The sequence below is a fragment of the Moschus berezovskii genome, chromosome 14 (assembly GCF_049115385.1).
Source record: "Moschus berezovskii isolate FMDL1 chromosome 14, NW_MosBer_1.0, whole genome shotgun sequence".
In the NCBI taxonomy this organism is placed as follows: domain Eukaryota; kingdom Metazoa; phylum Chordata; class Mammalia; order Artiodactyla; family Moschidae; genus Moschus; species Moschus berezovskii.
In genome coordinates, this window is record NC_142473.1 from 31859949 (window position 1) to 31880454 (window position 20506).

At 42.4% G+C, this 20506-nt stretch overlaps 1 protein-coding gene across 1 annotated transcript in view; it reads left to right on the forward strand.

The window, feature by feature from the left end:
- Positions 1 to 6429: 6429 nt before the first annotated feature.
- PAFAH1B2 (platelet activating factor acetylhydrolase 1b catalytic subunit 2) overlaps positions 6430 to 20506 on the forward strand; it is a 28551-nt gene continuing 14474 nt past the window's right edge. The window contains exons 1-2 of the mRNA XM_055423076.2: positions 6430 to 6600; positions 17009 to 17096. Coding sequence (XP_055279051.1) covers positions 17016 to 17096 — 81 coding nt within the window. The 5' untranslated portion in view covers positions 6430 to 6600; positions 17009 to 17015. The remainder of the gene's footprint in view (positions 6601 to 17008; positions 17097 to 20506) is intronic.

A 20506-nucleotide genomic window follows, 5' to 3' on the forward strand; every position in this document is an offset into this window, starting at 1 on the left:
GAAGATATTAAGAAGAGGTGGCAAGAATACACAGAAGAACGGTACAAAACATATCTTCACGACCAAGATAATCACGATGGTGTGATCACACACCTAGAGTCAGACATCTTGGAATGTGAAGTCAAGTGGGCCTCAGAGAGCACCACTATGAACAAAGCTAGTGGAGGTGATGGAATTCAAGTTGAGCTATTTCAAATCCTGAAAGATGATGCTGTGAAAGTGCTGCACTCAATATGCCAGCAAATTTGGAAAACCCAGCAGTGGCCACAGAACTGGAAAAGCTCAGTCTTCATTCCAATCCCAAAGAAAGGCAATGCCAAAGAATGCTCAAACTACCGCACAATTGCACTCATCTCACAAGCCAGTAAAGTCATGCTCAAAATTCTGCAAGCCAGGCTTCAGCAATATGTGAACCGTGAACTTCCAGATGTTCAAGCAGGTTTTAGAAAAGGCAGAGGCACCAGAGATCAAATTGCCAACATCTGCTGGATCATGGAGAAAGTAAGAGAGTTTCAGAAAAACATCTATTTCTGCTTCATTGAGTATGCCAAAGACTTTGACTGTGTGGATCACAATAAACTGTGGAAAACTCTGAGAGAGATGGGCATACCAGACCACCTGACATGACTCTTGAGAAACCTGTATGCAGGTCAGGAAGCAACAGTTAGAACAAGACATGGAACAACAGACTGGTTCCAAATAGGAAAAGGAGTACGTCAAGGTTGTATATTGTCACCCTGCTTATTTAACTTATATGCAGAGTACATCATGAGGAATGCTGGGCTGGAAGAAGCACCAGCTGGAATCAAGATTGCTGGGAGAAATATCAATAACCTCAGATATGCAGGTGACACCACCCTTATGGCAGAAAGTGAAGAGGAACTCAAAAGCCTCTTGATGAAAGTGAAAGAGGAGAGTGAAAAGGTTGGCTTGAAGCTCAACATTCAGAAAACAAAGATCATGGCATCTGGTGCCATCCCTTCATGGGAAATAGATGGGGAAACAGTGGAAATAGTGTCGGATTTTATTTTTTTTGGCTCCAAAATCACTGTGGATGCTGATTTCAGCCATAAAATTAAAAGATGCTTACTCCTTGGAAGGAAAGTTATGACCGACCTAGATAGCATATTAAAAAGCAGAGACATTACTTTGCCAACAAAGGTCCGTCTAGTCAAGGCTATGGTTTTTCCGGTGGTCATGTATGGATATGAGAGTTGGACTGTGAAGAAAGCTGATCACCAAAGAATTGATGCTTTTGAACTGTGGTGCTGGAGAAGACTCTTGAGAGTCCCTTGGACTGCAAGGAGATCCATCCAACCAGTCCATTCTAAAGGAGATCAGTCCTGGGTGTTCGTTGGAATGTCTGATGCTAAAGCTGAAACTCCAATACTTTGGCCACCTCATGAGACGAGTTGACTCACTGGAAAAGACTCTGATGCTGGGAGGGATTGGGGGCAGGAGGAGAAGGTGACGACAGAGAATGAAGTGGCTGGATGGCATCACCGACTCGATGGACATGAGTTTGAGTGAACTCCAAGAGTTGATGATGGACAGGGAGGCCTGGCGTGCTGTGATTCATGGGGTCGCAAAGAGTCGGACACGACTGAGAGACTGAACTGAACTAAATGTTGTTTTAACAATAAATATAACTTTGAAACTTTTCTGTAAACCATCTGACCTTGCATTCTACCCACAGAAATTCCCTGGATTCACACTGTGTCTATTCTCAGACCATATCGGGGACCAGCCTCGATATGGCCCAGGGTATCCTCGGGATGAACGGCGTCAGCGTCAGAGAGAGAGAGAGAGAAAGAGAGAGACAGGGGCTGATGATTCCTTGGTTTACGCTGGAAACCAATAAAACCCCAGCACGGGGTTTGCTCTGTTTACGTAGGCCGCAGGCGCCCTCTCAAATCACTGGAGGCACCCCACCAGGGCACCCCCTCAAGTGGGTCTTAGAAGCCCAGGCAGATAAGTAAACTCAGAGGGCCCAGCGCTCCAAGGATCTCAACCAGAAAAAGGAGAATAGAGAAAAGGACTGAAAAAGAGAAAGAACGACATGGGGAGACCAAGCTTCAGTGAGCAAGGCCCAAAACTTTATTTTCCAGTGCTGCTTTTATACCCTAAGTTGTGCACATAAGAAACAGAGAAAGGGAGGTATAGAGTCACGCCAAAATCACGCGGGGTCAGCAGTCTTGACCCTTATCAGGATCAGGGCTTATTTTTGTGTGTCTCGTGATATACAAAAGTTTTAGGTGGTTTACATCCTCTTCTGGCCAGGGGGCCTGCTAAGTTTATGGCCCTCTCTCCTAACAAAGGTTAGTTAGCTAGAAAAAGGCTTATATTCTTTTAAGGTGACTTTCCTAAAGTCAGGTGCTAGACACATGACAAAGTTACATTCCTATAAGGCACAGGTGTAGTGAGCTACAAGAAAGGAATTTATTAACTTAAGATCTGATGTGGTTAAATCAAAGGTTACTACTTATATTCTCTATATGTGATTAATATATTTCCAAGGATACAATAGATAGAGGAAACTTTGCAGCAAGCATTGATTCAACAATGAAATCTTTTTTAGTACCATTCTAATGATTTTAACTTCTTCAACAGATTCCTGTATTTTAGAATATTAGGCTTTCTGTCTTTGCATGGCTGGGAGGCTATAAACAGTCACACTCATAGTTGTAAGAGCCCGGACAAACTTGTCATGCAAGTTAGAAAGCTATCAGAGGGGCTTGGATTGGAACACTCCTATTAAGCCAAGGAGAACTTTTTAACTACAGCTCTGAATTAATGTTTTCAGAGAAAGGTGGTTGTGGGGAAGCCCCCGTAAGTATTAGAGGACTTGGTAAGAGGCGTAAGATAGTAAGATAGTCAGACTCTGGTTTTCTTTGGGGTAGATGCTCAGGTAAGTCCAGGGGGTTCCTCGAGTCCTGATTAGCCTTTGCCCGTCAGGCCTCTTCCCAAATTGACCTTTGCCACGGGTAGGATTTCCCTCGCTGGCTCCCGGCAAGACCACATAGCTTTCCTTCTTTCCTTTGATATCTGAAGTGCCAGGGTTCCCAGAAGTCTCCCAGTTTAAATATTGTAAGTGATAAAATGTCAAGTAGTCTCCTAAATTCAGGCCACTTGGGTGGTATTTTGACACATATCATTCTCGAAGTCCTAGATTTACATTTGATTATGTTTATGATACTCCAATCAGTTCCCTGATGGCTCAGCGGTAAAGAATCCACCTGCCAATGCAGGAGATGCAAGTTTGATCCCTGGGTAGGGAAGATCCCCTGGAGAAGGAAATGCAACCTACTCCAGGATTCTTGCCTGGGAAATCCCATGGGCAGAGGACGTGACAGGCTACAGTCCATGGGGGTCTCAAAAGAGCCAGACATGACTTAGCAACTAAACAGCAACAGTCAGTCCACAGACCTTTTGTCAGGGTTTCTATATTCTCTCCCTTTGGGTTGGCATTCAGTTGTGAGAAACCAGACTAAAGAATCCAGGTAGAATCATTAAACCTATCATCGTTAATGGAAAAACAGCTTGAAGGGCAAGCTCTCCTGATAGCTTTCAGTCAATTTGTTTCATAGTCAAAAACAGCTATTTTTGCCTATCACCAATTGTATGGTGATACGGAAAACACAGAGCCTGAATGGGGCCCAGGGGAAGGGGAGGTTGTGTGTGGGAAGTGAGATAGGGTTGCATACTCCAGAGTTACGTTACTGCAGAGAACTGAGGGGACAGTGGAGGTTTAGAGCTAAAAAGAATTTTGCAATGACCTAGTCCATCCTTCTCATCTTACAGACTAAGAAACAAAGGTTCAAGAAAGAAAGTGAGCAGTAACCTTCAGACAAGAATCCAGGGTATTCTGAAGCCTAATTTATGGTCCTTTTCATGCTACCACCTGCATTTTTTAAATGCATTATTTAGAAAGTCAAACAGACCTATTAGGAGACAACCTCTTCATGAATTTCAGGGTTCGGTGACACTGAGATTTTTGCCTTATTAAACACTAAAAACTGCCTGAGCCATGTGTGTATGCTAAGTTGCTTCAGTTGTGTCCAACTCTTTGCAACTCCATTAACTGTAGCCAGCCAGGCTCCCCTGTTCATGGGACTCTCCAGGCAAGTATATGTGAGTGGGTTGCCATGCCCTCTTCCAAGAGATCTTCCTGACTCAGCGCTCCAACCTGAATCTCTTATGTCTTCTGCATCGCCAGGCAGGTTCTTTACTACTAGTGACAGGTGGGAAGCCAGTCTGAGCCATAGAGGTCTTCAAATATTTGCAGAGGCTAGTTTAACTAGTGTTCCCTGGGGGCACACTTCCCTTGTTTGTATTTCTTAATTTAAAAGTTGAAAACAAGAAAATACACAGATAGATCATAGCTATCACAGGCACTAATTCAACCCTTGATCATTTATTCCTGGTTGAGCAACATTTAATGACTATCTGCTATTCATTGGCATCATGCCAGGTACTGGGAAGCCACACAAGGTCTCTGCTCCCTCAGAGCTTAGAATACAGCAGGGGAGACAGTATATTAAAGTAGTAATTACATTATAGTGTGTTGAGTGTTAAAACTGAGGAAATTCAGGATTCCATGGATTTATCCCTGGAGAATAATTCAAGCTCTGTCTTCTGTTATCAATACATTTCCAGATCGCTTTTTATACCATTGTCAGATTGGTACACCCCTCTCCCTTGGTTTTTGTCTTCACATAGCAAAGATTTGCAATGACTAGCCACCTATACGGAGAAGGCAGTGGCACCCCACTCCAGTACTCTTGCCTGGAAAATCCCATGATGGAGGAGCCTGGTAGGCTGCAGTCCATGGGGTCGCCAAGAGTTGGACACGACTGAGTGACTTCACTTTCACTTTTCACTTTCATGCATTGGCGAAGGAAATGGCAACCCACTCCAGTGTTCCTGCTTGGAGAATCCCAGGGATGGGGGAGCCTGGTGGGCTGCCGTCTATCGGGTTGACAAAGAGTCGGACACAACTGAAGCGACCTAGCAGCAGCAGCAGCAGCAGCCACCTATAGCTCAAACAGATCAGATTTTATTAGGCAGGCAGTATTCCTAAGAAACTAGCTACAGCTGTTATAGCTCAAGCCGGAAAGGAGCAGTAAGCTCCCAAGACACAAGAGAGGGCAGACCCTGAAGAAGCCCCATTTCTCTTGGCTTCCCTTTTTATGCTTTCTGTCTTCTCCTCCTGGAGCCTGACTGGTCATGCCCAGGACGGGAGGTTCAGGCTCTGGTCCTCCACTTCCCCTTTTAAGGACTTACCCCAACCCCCCACCCCACCTGACCCGGTGGTCTGCCATCTTGAGCTCCTTTTTTTATTCTACCTGACACCATCATTTGAGTTTCCCACACACAAATTCTTTTCAATAAAACATTTAAATCAACAATTTACCTACTGGTGTGCTATATATTGTGTGAACATCTGCAAGAGAATTCTAAGGTAAGTTAGCATTTTATAGGAGGCCAAATTATTTTGGATTCTATATGCCTGATAAATCACTTGACAGCACAGGTCATCTGAAATATAATTTGATATACCTTGAAACTTTAGGCTTCCAGATTTTCACAGCAATCCTTAATGGGTTTTGTCTGCAAAAACAAGCCCCCTGATCATTTTCAGAGCTCTGGAAGGCTTTATCAATTCAGACAAGGGTCTGAATGGATCCCATTCATTTTAAAGGGCCAGCTCTGGATGTTGGTCAACCAAACGTTTTGCGAACTATAGCCTGAGTTCATCTTTTGCCCCACCTCTTTGCTGTTACAGATCCAGCATTTATATAGCATTTAGCACAGGTCTTTTCATATTGACTGTATGTGCACACACACACACACACAGGTCTTTTCATATAGCATTTAGCACAGGTCTTTTCATATTGACTGTACGTGCGCACACACACACACACACTCCTTCCCTGAAACTGGATGGATCTCTAAAAGAAAAAGACTCTGGCTCTCCATACCCCTGATATGGTATTAGCTTAAGAGGCGGTCATCCAAAATCCGTACAGTCATCATAGAGAAATTCCACCCATGAATGTGAGGCACTGCCTCATTAACCTCGGGGCCCTATTTCCCTCCCTCTGGCAGCAATCTGATTTATTCCACCGGGTGGAGAAGGAAGCCAGGTTGGCGGGGTGGGAAGGGAATGGCGTCAGCGTGAGGTCACCGCACATTGTCCTAAATGCCATCTCCACCCTGCGGTTATATGAACGCAGGATTGAGGGATGCAGCGGAAGGAAAGATAGAGGCCCAAGTCGCGCAGACTACATGCAAAACAAGGGCAGGATAGAGAACAAAGCGGCGAAATCGGAGGGGCCCGGCAGGACAGCTTGGGGCTAGCATCAAGCGCCCGCAGAAAGGGAGAGCTAGCAGAGGCAAGCGAAGGCCGGGCAGGATGGGGCGGGACTTCCGGAACCCATTTGCCTGAGTGGCAGGGGAACCGGAAGTGGGGGCGCTGCAGCGGGTGCTGGGGCCGGAGGAGGGACGCGCCGGAGCGGGGCCGCCGGGACTGAGCGAGCGACAGACGCGCCACCCGCCGACGCCGCAGCCGCTGGGGGCCCGCACGGACCCTGTGCCTGAGTGAGTGCATCTCGAGGCGCGGGAAGCGGGCGGCTGAGAGGCGGGGGTCGGAAAGGGCTGCGGTTTGTTATTGTGCGAGGCCCCGACCTCGCGTCCCCTCCCCCACCCCGCGGGCCCCTCCCCCCGCGCCGCCCCCCCGTGTCCCCGACCCTCGGGGGCCCTTGCGCGCACGCGCAGTCTCGGCGGGCCCCGCGGCGGTTCGCCGGCCGCCCTCCCGCCCGCCCCGGGGCCTCCGGGCCGCTCGCCGCGCTCCTGGAGCCCTGCCCCGGCGCCCCACCCCCAGGCCTGCTGCTTCCCGCGGCCGAGCCCCGTGGCGGGGCGCGCCGCCCGGCCCGGCCCCCCGGAGGAGGCCGCCCTGCGTCCCCCGCCGCTCCCCAGGCTCGCCGCCGCCAGCCCGGTTTCCAGCCACACTTCTGCCCCGGGGTCTCGGCCGCTGCCTTTCCCTCCGTCCCCGAGGTTGAATCTCTGACCCTTTCCTCCCGTTTCCTCTGTCTGAGAGGCCATTGGCGCGGACCCAGACCAGTTGCTCTTGCTTTTAGACGGAGTACTTTTTTTCCTCCAGACCTTTTTTTGAAAAATTTCAACTGTGTAGAAACTTCCTCGTTGCCTCCTCTGATATATTCAAAAATAGACTGCCACGACTCAGAAGAACTTATTTCTTATTTCCAGTCCATCATCACCTCATTTTAAAGATGAGGCCCAGCGAGGCTGGTGATTTGCCCAAGCTCAACCAACTTAGGTAAACCTATTGGTGGACAGGTTTTCTTAGATGCTTTTTACCTGGTCCAGGTCCATGTATCAGATCAGGATCTTCTGGCCTTCAGGTTTGTGATGTACCCGTTGCACAGTGACTCACTATTTTGCTTTCCATGACTCCCAAGCCAGCGTTGCTTTTCGTGATGTGTATACAAACATTGAGGAAACCAAACACATGAAGCTTCGGCCTCTTTTTAGAGCTTACCCACGGAGAAAGGGAAGACCGCCTGGAGCCACCATGAGATCTCATTTCGTTCAGCTTTAAATGAGGGGTATGATGGGTGGGAAGTGGTAAAGGTGTGGAGAGAACAGGGGTATTGTCCCCCTAAGCATTCCAATATGCCTTGCCTGGGATATGCCTTGTGTCTTTAGATTCTTCTCCTGGGCACATTGTTCTGATATAAAGGTTGCCTCCTTGTGGGGGAGCAGGGGAGGAGAATGAAATCATCTTGCTTTAATGTGTTGGCTTGGGCATTTGATAATAAATTATGGATGTGCTGGAACCCGGGGACCCATCCACCAGCCCACTGAGGTAGGGTACTCCGGATGAGGCCTGTCTTCCCCTTTACAGAAAGCCTGCCAGCTCTCTCTGAAAATGAGGAGTCTTAGGTCAGAGTGGAAACATTCTAAATCTTTTTAATTCTTAGTGCGACTTTCGCTCTCCATCTGTTTCCTGACTCAAGAAGCATCCAGCTTAGCTTGAGGGTTTATAATTCTTTGTTGTTGGAACTAGGCACACTACACCACTCTGGTACAAGCATTTGGAAATTCTGGTACTATATTTTCATAGTCTGAGTTAAGTAGAGAAGACGGAAAGTTGGGAAATGCTGTGCAAGTCACTTACTCATCTTCCCAGAGAACTCATTTTAATGGACGTTTAAAGTTTGCCTGGAATAGAGTCTACTGATAAGTTAATTTTCTCGGACCTTTATCTCCATTCTGCTGGGTTTTTGTAACTGAACTTGCTGTTTGTGATCGCAGAAGCTAATGGCTTGCTGCATGAGAGCGATTAATTACAAATCATTGAGGTGAGATGGGAGTCAGATCCCTCTCTCGTGGTGTCTTTTTCTGTTGTTACTAATTACAGCTTTCAGAATACTTCCATGCACTGCCCTGGGTTGCATAAGGTGATCCATTAGAATATAGGGAAAAATTTAGAACCTCTTTCTACATGCATTTTTTAGGAATGAAGTTTTTATTACCTTTTCTAATGTTGGGGAGGATTGGGGGTGGGAGGAGAAGGGGAGACAGAATGAGATGGCTGGATGGCATCACCGACCCGATGGACATGAGTTTGGGTGAACTCCGGGAATTGGTGATGGACAGGGAGGCCTGGCGTGCTGTGATTCATGGGGTCGCAGAGAGTCGGACTCGACTGAGCGACTGAACTGAATACGTAATATACAGGTTAACAGTAATTCACAACTGATTTATAAATATACATATATTAAGGAGCATTTCAAAAAAATTCTAAAACATTAAAAAAATGTTGGAACCCCACTGATATGGGCCAATCTTTACTCATATGCTTTAGTTCTCTTTAATCTCTGAGTTGCCTTTGGAGGAATCTGCTTTGAGAGACAGATGATGTCATTTGCAGTTCTTTGTGTTAGAAATTTGTCTCTCTGTGCACGATATCTACTGGCTTTGTCTTCCTATTCCGAGACACTGTAGAATAAGCCATAAGTCCCTTCCTAGTAATCTTCAAGTACTTTGACAACCATTTGTCTTGTGATCTCCTCTTCCCCAACCAGTTTTTCTACAGTTTATAAACGTACCTATTTCTTTCAACTATTTCTGATATGATGGTTTTTAAATTTCTCCTTGGCTCCTTTCCTTGAGATACCTTCTGGTTTGTCAAAAAAAATTCTTAAGTTCTTAACAAGATCTGAACATGGTATCCGAAGAACTGAAATGTAGTTGAAGTGCCTGCGTTGTGTTTTTAAGTGAGGGATGTATTTGGATGTTTTATTAGGAAGGCATCTCATATGCACAGTTCGTCGTCCTTGTTTTTTTAACGATCCCTAGGAAAATGGTTTCAATTATGTAATCATAGAGTGTTTGCTCTTGTTCAGTTGCTAAATTGTGTCTGACTGCATCCCCATGAACCTGCAGCACTCCAAGATTCCCTGTCCTTTACTATCTCCCAGAGTTTGCTCAAACTCAAGTCAGTTGAAGCTGTGATACCGTCTAACCATCTCAGCCTCTGCCACCCCTTTCTGCTCTTGTCCTCAGTCTTTCCCAGCATCAGGGTCTTTTCCAGTGAATTGGCTCTTCACAAAAGGTGACCAAAGTATTGGAGCTTCAGCGTCAGTCCCTCCAACGAATGTTCAGGGTTAATTTCCTTTAGGATTGACTGGTTTGACCTCCTTGCAGTCCGAAAGACTCTCGAGTCTTCTACAGCACCACAATTCAAAAGCATCAATTCTTCCACGCTCAGCCTTCTTTATGGTCCAGCTCTCACATCGGTACATGATTACTGGAAAAACCATAGCTTTAACTATACAGACCTTTGTGGGCACAGTGATGCCTCTGCTTTTTAACACATTCTCTAGGTTTGTCATAGCTTTTCTTTCAAGAAGCAAGTATCTTTTAATTTCCTGGCTGCAGTCACTGTCCACAGTGATTTTGGCGCCCAAGAAAATAAAGTCTATCATCACTGTTTCCGTTTTTTCCCCATCTATTTGACATAAAGTGATGGGACTGGATACCATGATCTTAGTTTTTTGAATGTTGAGGTTCAAGCCAGCTTTTTCACTCTCCTCTTTCACTTTCATCAAGAGCCTCTTTGGTTCTTTCTTCTTCACTTTCTGCCATAAGGGTGGTATCATCTGCATATCTGAGCTTGTTGATATTTGTCCGGGCAACCTTGATTCCAGCTTGTGATTCATTCAGCCTGACGTTTCACATGATGTACTTGGCATCTAAGTTAAATAAGCAGGATGATAATATATAGCCTTGATGTACTCCTTTCCCAATTTTGAATCAGCCCATTGTTCCACTTCCTGTTCTAACTGTTGCTTCTTGACCTGCATATAGATTTCTCAGCAGACACGTAAGGTGGTCTGGTATTCCCATCTCTTTAGACTTTTCCACAGTTTGTTGTGATCCACACAGTTAAAGGCTTTAGCATAGTCATTGAAGCAGAAGTAGATGTTTTTCTGGAATTCTCTTGCTTTTTCTGTTATCCAGACGAATGTTGGCAATTTGATCTCTGGTTCCTTTGCCTTTTCTAAATCCAGCTTGTACATCTGGAATTTCTCAGTTCACGTGCTGTTGAAGGCTAACTTGAAGGATTTTGAACATTACCTTGCTAGCATGTGAAATGAGCACAGTTGTATGGTAGTTTGAACATTTTTTGGCATTTCCTTTCTTTGGGATTGGATTGAAAACTGACCTTTTCCAGTCCTATGGCCACTGCTGAGTTTTCCAAATTTGCTGGCATATTGAGAGCAGCACTTTCACAGCATCATTTAGGATTTGAAATAGCTCAGCTGCAATTCCATCACCTCCACTAGCTTTGTTTGAAGTAATGCTTCCTAAGGCCCACTTGACTTCACATTCCAGGATATTTGACCCTAGGTTAGTGGCCAAACCTTTGGTTATCCAAGTCTTTAAGACCTTTTTTGTATAGTTCTGTGTATTCTTGCCACGTGTTAGTATCTTCTGCTTCTGTTAGGTCCTTACTGTTTCTGTCCTATATTGTGCCCATCTTTGCACACAATGTTCCCCTGGTGTATCCAGTTTTCTTGAAGAGATCTCTAGTCTTCCCATTCAGTCTTTTCTCCATTTTAGTAGTGATCTCTCAGTTAACACTGTGTCAGTTAAGTTTTGCCTCAGAAACACCTAACATGCTCCAGGTGGGGAAATAAGTGAGAAATAGTTGGGTGTTTTAATCTATATTAAAAGCTGGGCAATAGATTTTTTCAATTAGTGAGTGGAAAATGGAGCTGTCTTGTTGCTGTATTTCTTTACATTGTATAACTAATTTTTAAAAATTTATTTAATTTTCGTTGCACTTGGTCTTCATTGTTGCGTGCAGACTTTTTCTAGCTGCGGCGCTACTCTTGTTGCCATGCATGGGCTTCTGTTGTGGAGCACAGGCTCTAAACACATAGGCTTCAGTGGTTGTAGCACAAAGGCTCAGTAGCTGTGACTCATGGGCCTGAGAGTGCTCGGACTCCAGTAGTTGGTGGTGCAGGGGCTTAGTTGCTCTGAAACATTTGGAATCTTTGTGAACCAGGGATCGAACCTGTGTTCCCTGCATTAGCAGGCAGCTTCTTATCCACTGCACCACTAGGGAAGTCCTCTGTATCCAATTTTGAAATCTAGAAAATGAGATTGCTCCTTGTCAGTCTCAAGAGCAGTAGTGCTTTTTAACTAGCAGGGAAGAAAGTTACTTTTAAAATTAAAACAATTATTAAGTGCCATATCAGATTTCACTTGAATAGCCAGACTTAAATCAAGAATTGAATTTAGACACCACCACCCCAAGAAACGAATATGGAAGGTTTAAAATGTTTTATTGGTTAAAAACAAAAGGAGAACTTCAAAAATAAACAATTTTATATAGCTGTTTGTTTTAACCTTGTAATTGTTTTTTTAAATGTATTTTAATTTTTCCATACTCTTCTTAAACAGTGAAACCCCCAAACAGATATCTGATTAGATCTATACAGGTTTATCTTATAGTTCTTCCTTATTCTTGAAATGATATAGGTTCCCATTAGGGAGTCAGCATGAACTGGTTTTTGATCAGTTTGCCAGATGTGATGTAATTGGGGTCAGGCAAACCTCTTTTCAGTTACTTACTGCACAAATTACCTAAATTATCTGATCCTCATTTTCTTCATCTTGCAGTGCTTTTGTGAGGATTGGAGGTGGTATGTAGAAAGCGTCACGTTGATACTGGTCTTTCTGTTGTTTTCGATAGTTGCATAGTTCAGTAATCTGAAGAAATACAGGTTGTGAATGATAATTTTACATCTTTAGTCAGATATGGGCTAAACCCTGAGCGCAGTTGTTCTTAGACCTAGGGTCGTTTAGAGCTGAGGGAGTTTGGTTGCATAATTAGTGTTAAAATTGTTTGCTTCTGTAATTTATTTTTTATGAATGAAAGTTTGCTTTCATGTTTAGGGCTTGTTACTTTCTGATCCTCAAAAGCTGCTACCTTGGCAATCCAGGGCATTTTATTTACTCAGTGAATACTTACTGAAAAGCTGTAACTCCTCTTTCTGAGACAGTTTAGTTTTATTTTAGGATGCAAAGGAAGGAAATAGAGAGTATGACCTCTTTTTCTGTAAGCCACAAAACCCAGCCTTTTCTCTTTCATCATCCTTTGCATTTGCCCAGAGACCTCTTGAGCCTAATGTCTCTGCTGCTGCTAAGTCGCTTCAGTCGTGTCTGACTCTGTGCGACCCCATAGATGGCAGCCCACCAGGCTCCCCCATCCCTGGGATTCTCCAGGCAAGAATACTGGAGTGGGTTGCCATTTCCTTCTCCAATGCATGAAAGTGAAAAGTGAAAGTGAAGTCGCTCAGTCGTGTCCGACTCTTCAGGACCCCATGGACTGCAGCCTTCCAGGCTCCTCCACCCATGGAATTTTCCAGGCAAGAGTACTGGAGTTAGTTGCCATAAGTATGTATTATATATTCTCCAGAGTTGGTTGAAAACAATCTGGTTTCTTATTTGTCTTTCTTAAATAAGTAGCATTTCTAATTTTTCTGAATTTCACTTATTTGTTCTTCCGCACTGTGCTGTGCAGTGGTTAGTCGCTTCAGTCATGTCTGACTTTGCGACCTCATGGACTATAACCTGCCAGGTTCTTGGGTCCATGGGATTCTCCAGGCAAGAATACTGTAGTGGGTTGCCATGCCCTCCTCCAGGGTCTCCTCTACTACCAGATGCCATAAGCTCATCGTTAATCACATTTTATCAGTGGAGTCCTGTCAAAAATAAAAGTAGTAAACATTTGTCAAAAATCAGTGCCAAAGCCCACAACTAATTTTATTATAATCTGTAGTACGGGTATATACTGTACTATAGATTATATAGTATAGTATAATCTGTTTAGTAATCAGTGAATTCTAATCATTGCTGTAGTAATTCTTAAGTGTATGACTCTAGTTCTCTAATATAGATATCTAGCAGATATCTAATATATATATTATTATATAGATATGTAGTCCACTGGAGAAGGGAATGGCAAACCATTTCAGTATTCTTGCCTTGAGAACCCCATAAACAGTATGAAAAGGCAAAAAGATAGAACACTGACAGATGAACTCCGCAGGTCGATAAGTGCCCAATGTGCTACTGGAGATCAGTGGAGAAATAACTCCAGAAAGAATGAAGGGATGGAGCCAAAGCAAAAATAACACCCACTTGTGGATGGGACTGGTGATAGAAGCAAGATGTGATGCCGTAAAGAGCAATATTGCATAGGAAACTGGAATGTTAGCTCCATGAATCAAGGCAAATTGGAAATGGTCAAACAGGAGATGACAAGAGTGAACATCGACATTCTAGGAATCATTGAACTAAGATGGACTGGAATGGGTGAATTTAACTCAGATGACCATTATATCTACTACTGTGGGCAGGAATCTCTTAGAAGAAATGGAGTAGCCAACATGGTCAACAAAAGAGTCTGAAATGCAGTACTTGGATGCAATCTCAAAAACAACAGAATGATCTTTGTTCGTTTCCAAGGCAAAGCGTACAATATCACAGTAATCCAGGTCTATGCACTGACTAGTAATGCTGAAGAAGCCGAAGTTGAACGGTTTATGAAGGCCTACAAGACCTTTTAGAACTAACACCCAAAAAAGATGTCCTTTTCATTATAGGGGACTGGAATGCAAAAGTGGGAAGTCAAGAAACACCTGGAGTAATAGGCAAATTTGACCTTGGAGTACAGAATGAAGCAGGGCAAAGGCTAATAGAGTTCTGCCAAGAGAACGCACTGGTCATAGCAATTACCCTCTTCCAACAACACAAGAGAAGACTACACATGGACATCACCAGATGGTCAACACGGAAATCAGATTGATTATATTCTTTGCAACCAAGGATGGAGAAGCTCTATACAGTCAGCAAAAACAGGACCAGGAGCTGACTGTGGCTCAGATCATGAACTCCTTATTGCCAAATTCAGACTGAAAAAGAAGAAAGTGGGGAAAACAACTGTACCATTCAGGTATGACCTAAATCAAATCCCTTATGATTATACAGTGGAAGTGAGAAATAGATTTAAGGGACTAGATCTGATAGAGTGCCTGAACTATGGACGGAGGTTCGTGACATTGTACAGGAGATAGGAATAAAGACCATCCCCAAGAAAAAGAAATGCAAAATAGCAAAATGGCTGTCTGAGGAGGCCTTACAAATAGCTGTGAAAAGAAGAGAAGCGAAAAGCAAAGGAGAAAAGAAAAATATATACCCATCTGAATGCAGAGTTCCAAAGAATAGCAAGGAGAGCTAAGAAAGCCTTCCTCAGCGATCAGTGCAGAGAAATAGAAGAAAACAATAGAATGGGAAAGACAGATCTCTTCAAGAAAATTAGAGATACCAAGGGAACATTTCATGCAAAGATGGACTCGATAAAGGACAGAAATGGTATGGACCTAACAGAAGCAGAAGATATTAAGAAGAGGTGGCAAGAATACACAGAAGAACGGTACAAAACAGATCTTCATGACCCAGATAATCACGATGGTGTGATCACTCACTTAGAGCCAGACATCCTGGAATGTGAAGTCAAGTGGACCTTAGAAAGCATCACTACGAACAAAGCTAGTGGAGGTGATGGAATTCCAATTGAGCTATTTCAAATCCTGAAAGATGATGCTGTGAAAGTGCTGCACTCAATGTGCCAGCAAATTTGGAAAACTCAGCAGTGGCCACAGGACTGGAAAAGGTCAGTTTTCATTCCAATCCCAAAGAAAGGCAATGCCAAAGAATGCTCAAACTACCACACAATTGCACTCATCTCACACGCTAGTAAAGTAATGCTCAAAATTCTCCAAGCCAGGCTTCAGAAATACGTGAACCATGAACTTCCATATGTTCAAGCTGGTTTTAGAAAAGGCAGAGGAACCAGAGATCAAATTGCCAACATCAGCTGGATCATGGAAAAAGCAAGAGAGTTCCAGAAAAACATCTATTTCTGCTTGCTTGACTATGCCAAAAGCTTTTGTGTGGATAAACTGGAAAATTCTGAAAGAGATGGGAATACTAGCCACCTGACCTGACTCTTGAGAAACCTGTATGCAGGTCAGGAAGCAACAGTTAGAACTGGATATGGAACAACAGACTGGTTCCAAATAGGAAAAGGAGTCTGTCAAGGCTGTATAGTGTCACCCTGCTTATTTAACTTATCTGCGGAGTACATCATGAGGAACGCTGGGCTGGAAGAAGCACAAGCTGGAATCAAGATTGCCGGGAGAAATATCAATAACCTCAGATATGCAGATGACACCACCCTTATGGCAGCAAGTGAAGAAAAACTAAAGGGCCTCTTGATGAAAGTGAAAGAGGAAAGTGAAAAAGTTGTCTTAAAGCTCAACATTCAGAAAACTAAGATCATGGCATCCGGTCCCATCACTTCTTGGCAAATAGATGTGGAAACAGTGGCTGTCTTTATTTTTCTGGGCTCCAAAGTCACTGCAGATGGTGATTGCAGCCATGAAGTTAAAATATGCTTAGTCCTTGGAAGGAAAATTATGACCAACCTAGACAGCATATTAAAATGCAGAGACATTGCTTTGTCAACAAAGGTCCGTCTAGTCAAGGCTATGGTTTTTCCAGTGGTCGTGTGTGGATGTGAGCGTTGAACTATAAAGAAAGCTGAGCACCAAAGAATTGATGCTTTTGAACTGTGGTTTTGGAGAAGACTCTTGAGAGTCCCTTGGACTGCAAGGAGATCCAACCAGTCCATTCTAAAGGAGATCAATCCTGGGTGTTCATTGGAAGGACTGATGCTGAAGCTGAAGTTGCCAATACTTTGGCCACCTGATGTGAAGAGCTGATTCATTTGAAAAGACCCTGATGCTGGGAAAGATTGAGAGCAGGAGGAGAAGGGGGCGACAGAAGATGAGATGGTTGGATGGCATCACCGATTCAATGGACATGGGTTTGGGTCAACTCCGGGAGTTGGTGATGGACAGGAAGGCCTGGCGTGCCGCGGTTCGTGGGTTCTGAAAGAGTCGGACACAACTGAGCAAGGGAACTGAACTGATTTATTATATATCTATAATAATATAGATATTTAATATATTTATCTAAGGTATCTTTGAACCATAAGAGTTTAACTCCTTGTCATTTGGTTGTTACAGTAACATGTATTCATGAAAAGTGAATGTAAGTGTAAGGTATATACTTGGAGCAGACTTTTAAAATGTAATGCACTGTTCCTGAATGGTATTCAAACCTGTCTGGAAGTCCTAGTAGTGCTGGAATATTTATGGAACTTGTGCAGTCATGTCCTGGAACTCGTCTGCTGGAAATGAACTCCAGTTGCATCGTTTCTAGGCAAAACCACAATGAAATTTATTTAATTCTTATTTAAAACCTGACATGTAATAATTTAAGTAAGCGGTAACAGACATTCCTGTCAGTGAACAAAACATGACATAGACCTTTTTTCCCTCAGGTGTAGAATGAGCCAAGGAGACTCAAACCCAGCAGCCATTCCACATGCAGCAGAAGATATTCAAGGAGACGACAGATGGATGTCTCAGGTAAAGGAGGTGCACGTGTTACTATTCACATAGATGAATCTCTTTGATTTTTAGAGTCTTGACCAAAGCTGCGAAAGGGTGTTTTTAATGATCAACACGAACTGATTACTGTAAATAAAAATTTTGTGTTAGAGATGTCATTCTAATCGCCATCTGATGTTGGAACTGAGGAATATTTTAAAGCATGTTTATTGCCCTTTGTTAATTTTAGTAGATAGTGAGGTTTCTATTTTTTTTAAGCTTTTTTAAATTTCAAAGTAAGTTCGTAAGTATGCTACAAATATTACAGTTTAGAAAGAACTTCCTATATCCTTCATCTCGATTTGCCACTTGTTATAGCATTTTGCTGTATCTGCATAATTATTCTATCTGTTTCTACTGTTTACCAACTTACTTACTATTTTTTCTGAATCATTTGAAACTATGTTGCAGTCTTCATGATGCTCCTTTACCCCTAAATATTTGAGTGTATTCTAACAAAAAGAACATTCTCTCACATAACTGCAGTATAGTTATTACTATAGTTATTACAATCAGGAAATTTTACACTGACAGTATACTGTTACCTCTGGAGAAGGAAATGGCAACCCACTACAATATTCTTGCGTGGAGAATCCCATGGACAGAGGAGCCTGGAGGGCTATAGTCCACGTGGTTGCAAGAGTCGGACACAACTTAGCGACTAAACCACCATACTGTTACCTAGTGCAAAAACCATATTCAGATTTCTTCAGTTGTCTGTTGTTTATATCAGTTTTCTTCCCAATCTCGGATCACACATTGGGTTTGATTGTCATATATCTCTTTATTTTCCTTTAATCAGAAATGTTTCTTAGCCTTTGTTTTTTTCATGACTTGACCATTTGTATAGGCTGAAACTCAAGTTAGAGTTTGTCTTCTTTTCTCGTAATCAGGGTTCAGATTATACATTTTTGGCAGGAATATCAGGGAAGTAATGTCTTCCGTGCATCACATAGAAGGCATTTTGATGTTGGTTTGTCTCTTTGGTGATACTAACTTCGATCACTTGGTTAAGATAATGTTGCCCTTAACCAGTCCTTATTTGTTATAATATAGATTTGCAGGTTCTTACTTTATTCGAGTGGGTTATAATCCACTGTAATTTTGAAAGTCAGGTTGTCCCAGGTTTAGCAAGTGGGAATCCCTTCAATCTCTGGTGCTGTTGCCTTCTTAATATGTCCTATTATTTTGTTTTGGGGGTTTTTCCCCCCTTTTTTGTCCCACTGATTTTTTTTTAGCACCTTTTTTTTTTTTCAATATTTGTAGCTTACTTTTAATGAAGTGTTATCACTTAAGTATATTTACCCTTTATCTGTTTTGAACCATGTTACCTTTTGAACTAGCAAGTTGTCTGTGATTTGCAGCCTCCAGTCTCCTGTTTTAGTATTTCATGACTCTTTGTACTCTTCATGGTTGTATTCTCTCTGTTTTTGTCTTCTTAGGCTTAAAAATCAGCCTTTATCTATTACATTTTGAGTGGTAGTTTTTTATTTTGAGTGTTCTCCTGTGGATCAATTACTTGGTTATTCTTTCTTAATCTTTCTCATTTGTTTATATCTTTCAGAAAGTATTATGGGGACTTCCCTGGTGGTCCAGTAGTTAAGACTCTGCTCCCAAAGCAGGGGGCTTAGGTTTGATCCCTGTTCAGGGAACTAGATCCCACATGCTACAACTAAGACCCAGTTTAGCCAAATAAATACATATAATTTTTTTTTAAAAAAGGTATTATGAAGTATTTTGAGCATCTGCGTGTTTGCTTCTCACTCTAAAAAAATAGAGCATTGCTGAAAGAATTCTGTTCCCCATATATGCCTCATTGATCACATTTCTTTCTCTTTCCTACCTCCCCAGTATCCTAATTTTTTTTCATGTATTTAAATACTGCGTATATAATCTCTAAACAGTGTATTTAGTATTTTTGCATGTTTTTAAACCATGTAAATAGTATCTTCCTAATTATCTTTCAGTATCTTTCTGAATGTGTTTTTTCTGCAGTATTTTCTGCAGGTTAAAAGTATAGCTATAATTGATTCATTTTTTTTTTCCTCTTTAGTATTTTGTTGCTTTATGTGAAAATACCACAGTGGGTTGTTCATTTTCTCAGTGATGGGCACTTAGGTCATTTATAAGTTTACTGAAAAGTAGTAATAAAGCTAGATTTATTTATTTTTGTGAGTGTGTAGTTTCTGGCATAAATTTAGCAGATATTAAATAATTAGCACTGACTGGGAAAAAAGTCGAAAGAAGAACATGACTTTAATTTTTTTAAAAAAGCTCGTATAATATGGAAGGACTACCTTGTATTAAAATATATTGTGCACCTAGATCTTGGCTTTTAAATACAGTTCTCCAGCGAAAGGAACCAGGGCTCTTCGAAGAAATCATTGATTTTATAGCCGAGGCAAAGAAAATAGATGGGCCTGGAACATCTTACAGTGCAAGAAAACAAGGAACTACTGAAGAAAGAAAAGGAAAGGGGAAAAAAAAAGATCAGTAGAAATACCCCATGCAGCACGTAGAATACACACAGTATTGGTCTCTCTCGTTGATGACGTTAGCTTTGACCACCTGCAGCAGACCTGAAAGAGCACCCAAAGTGCAATGCTGAACAATTTGAGCAAAATAATAGTTGATAATGTTGATTTATAACTAAGAATAAGTATTCATTAATCCATTCCCTGTAAATAAATGAATGGATGAATAAATAGGAGAGGAGGGCAAAATCTTCTTTACAGAATAATTTAAATAAATATGGAAGGAGGAAAAAGAAAACCATGGATAGGACGCTGCAGTACTGTAGGCAAGATCCATTGAGGAATACTAACATTAGTGAACACAGCTTTAAGGAGAAACAGTACATTTGCTTAGTATCTCCTTGTAAATTACTTTGGTAGCTCTAACATATGACTGCACATTTTTTGATACCCTTCCCAACTGGTGCTGAATTTAGTGTTTTGCTTCTAACAGAGTGTGGAACAGAAAATTGTGACTTGATAGTGGAGAAAACTAGCAAACACCACCTTAGCTAAGTGATCAGTGTTAACATCACCAGTAGTAGGTCGTGTTGGTATCGTGTACCCACTGATATGATAAAGAGGGGCACATTACCTCTGTCATCGTATTCCCCCCAAATCCATAACCTCAGTCTGTTCATGAGAAGGCATCAGACACCCAAATTGAAGGACCACATGCAGAACACTGAGCACAGCTGAATGTATTGAGGTTATGAAGGAAAAGGAAAAATCAAGAGACTGTCCCATATTGGAATAGACTAAAAGATCTATGGAGATTATATACAGCATAATATCCCATATTGATTCAGGAAATGGGCATTAGTGGAAAAATTAGATGTGAGTGCAGTTTATTTTGGTTGCTAGTATTTCCTAATG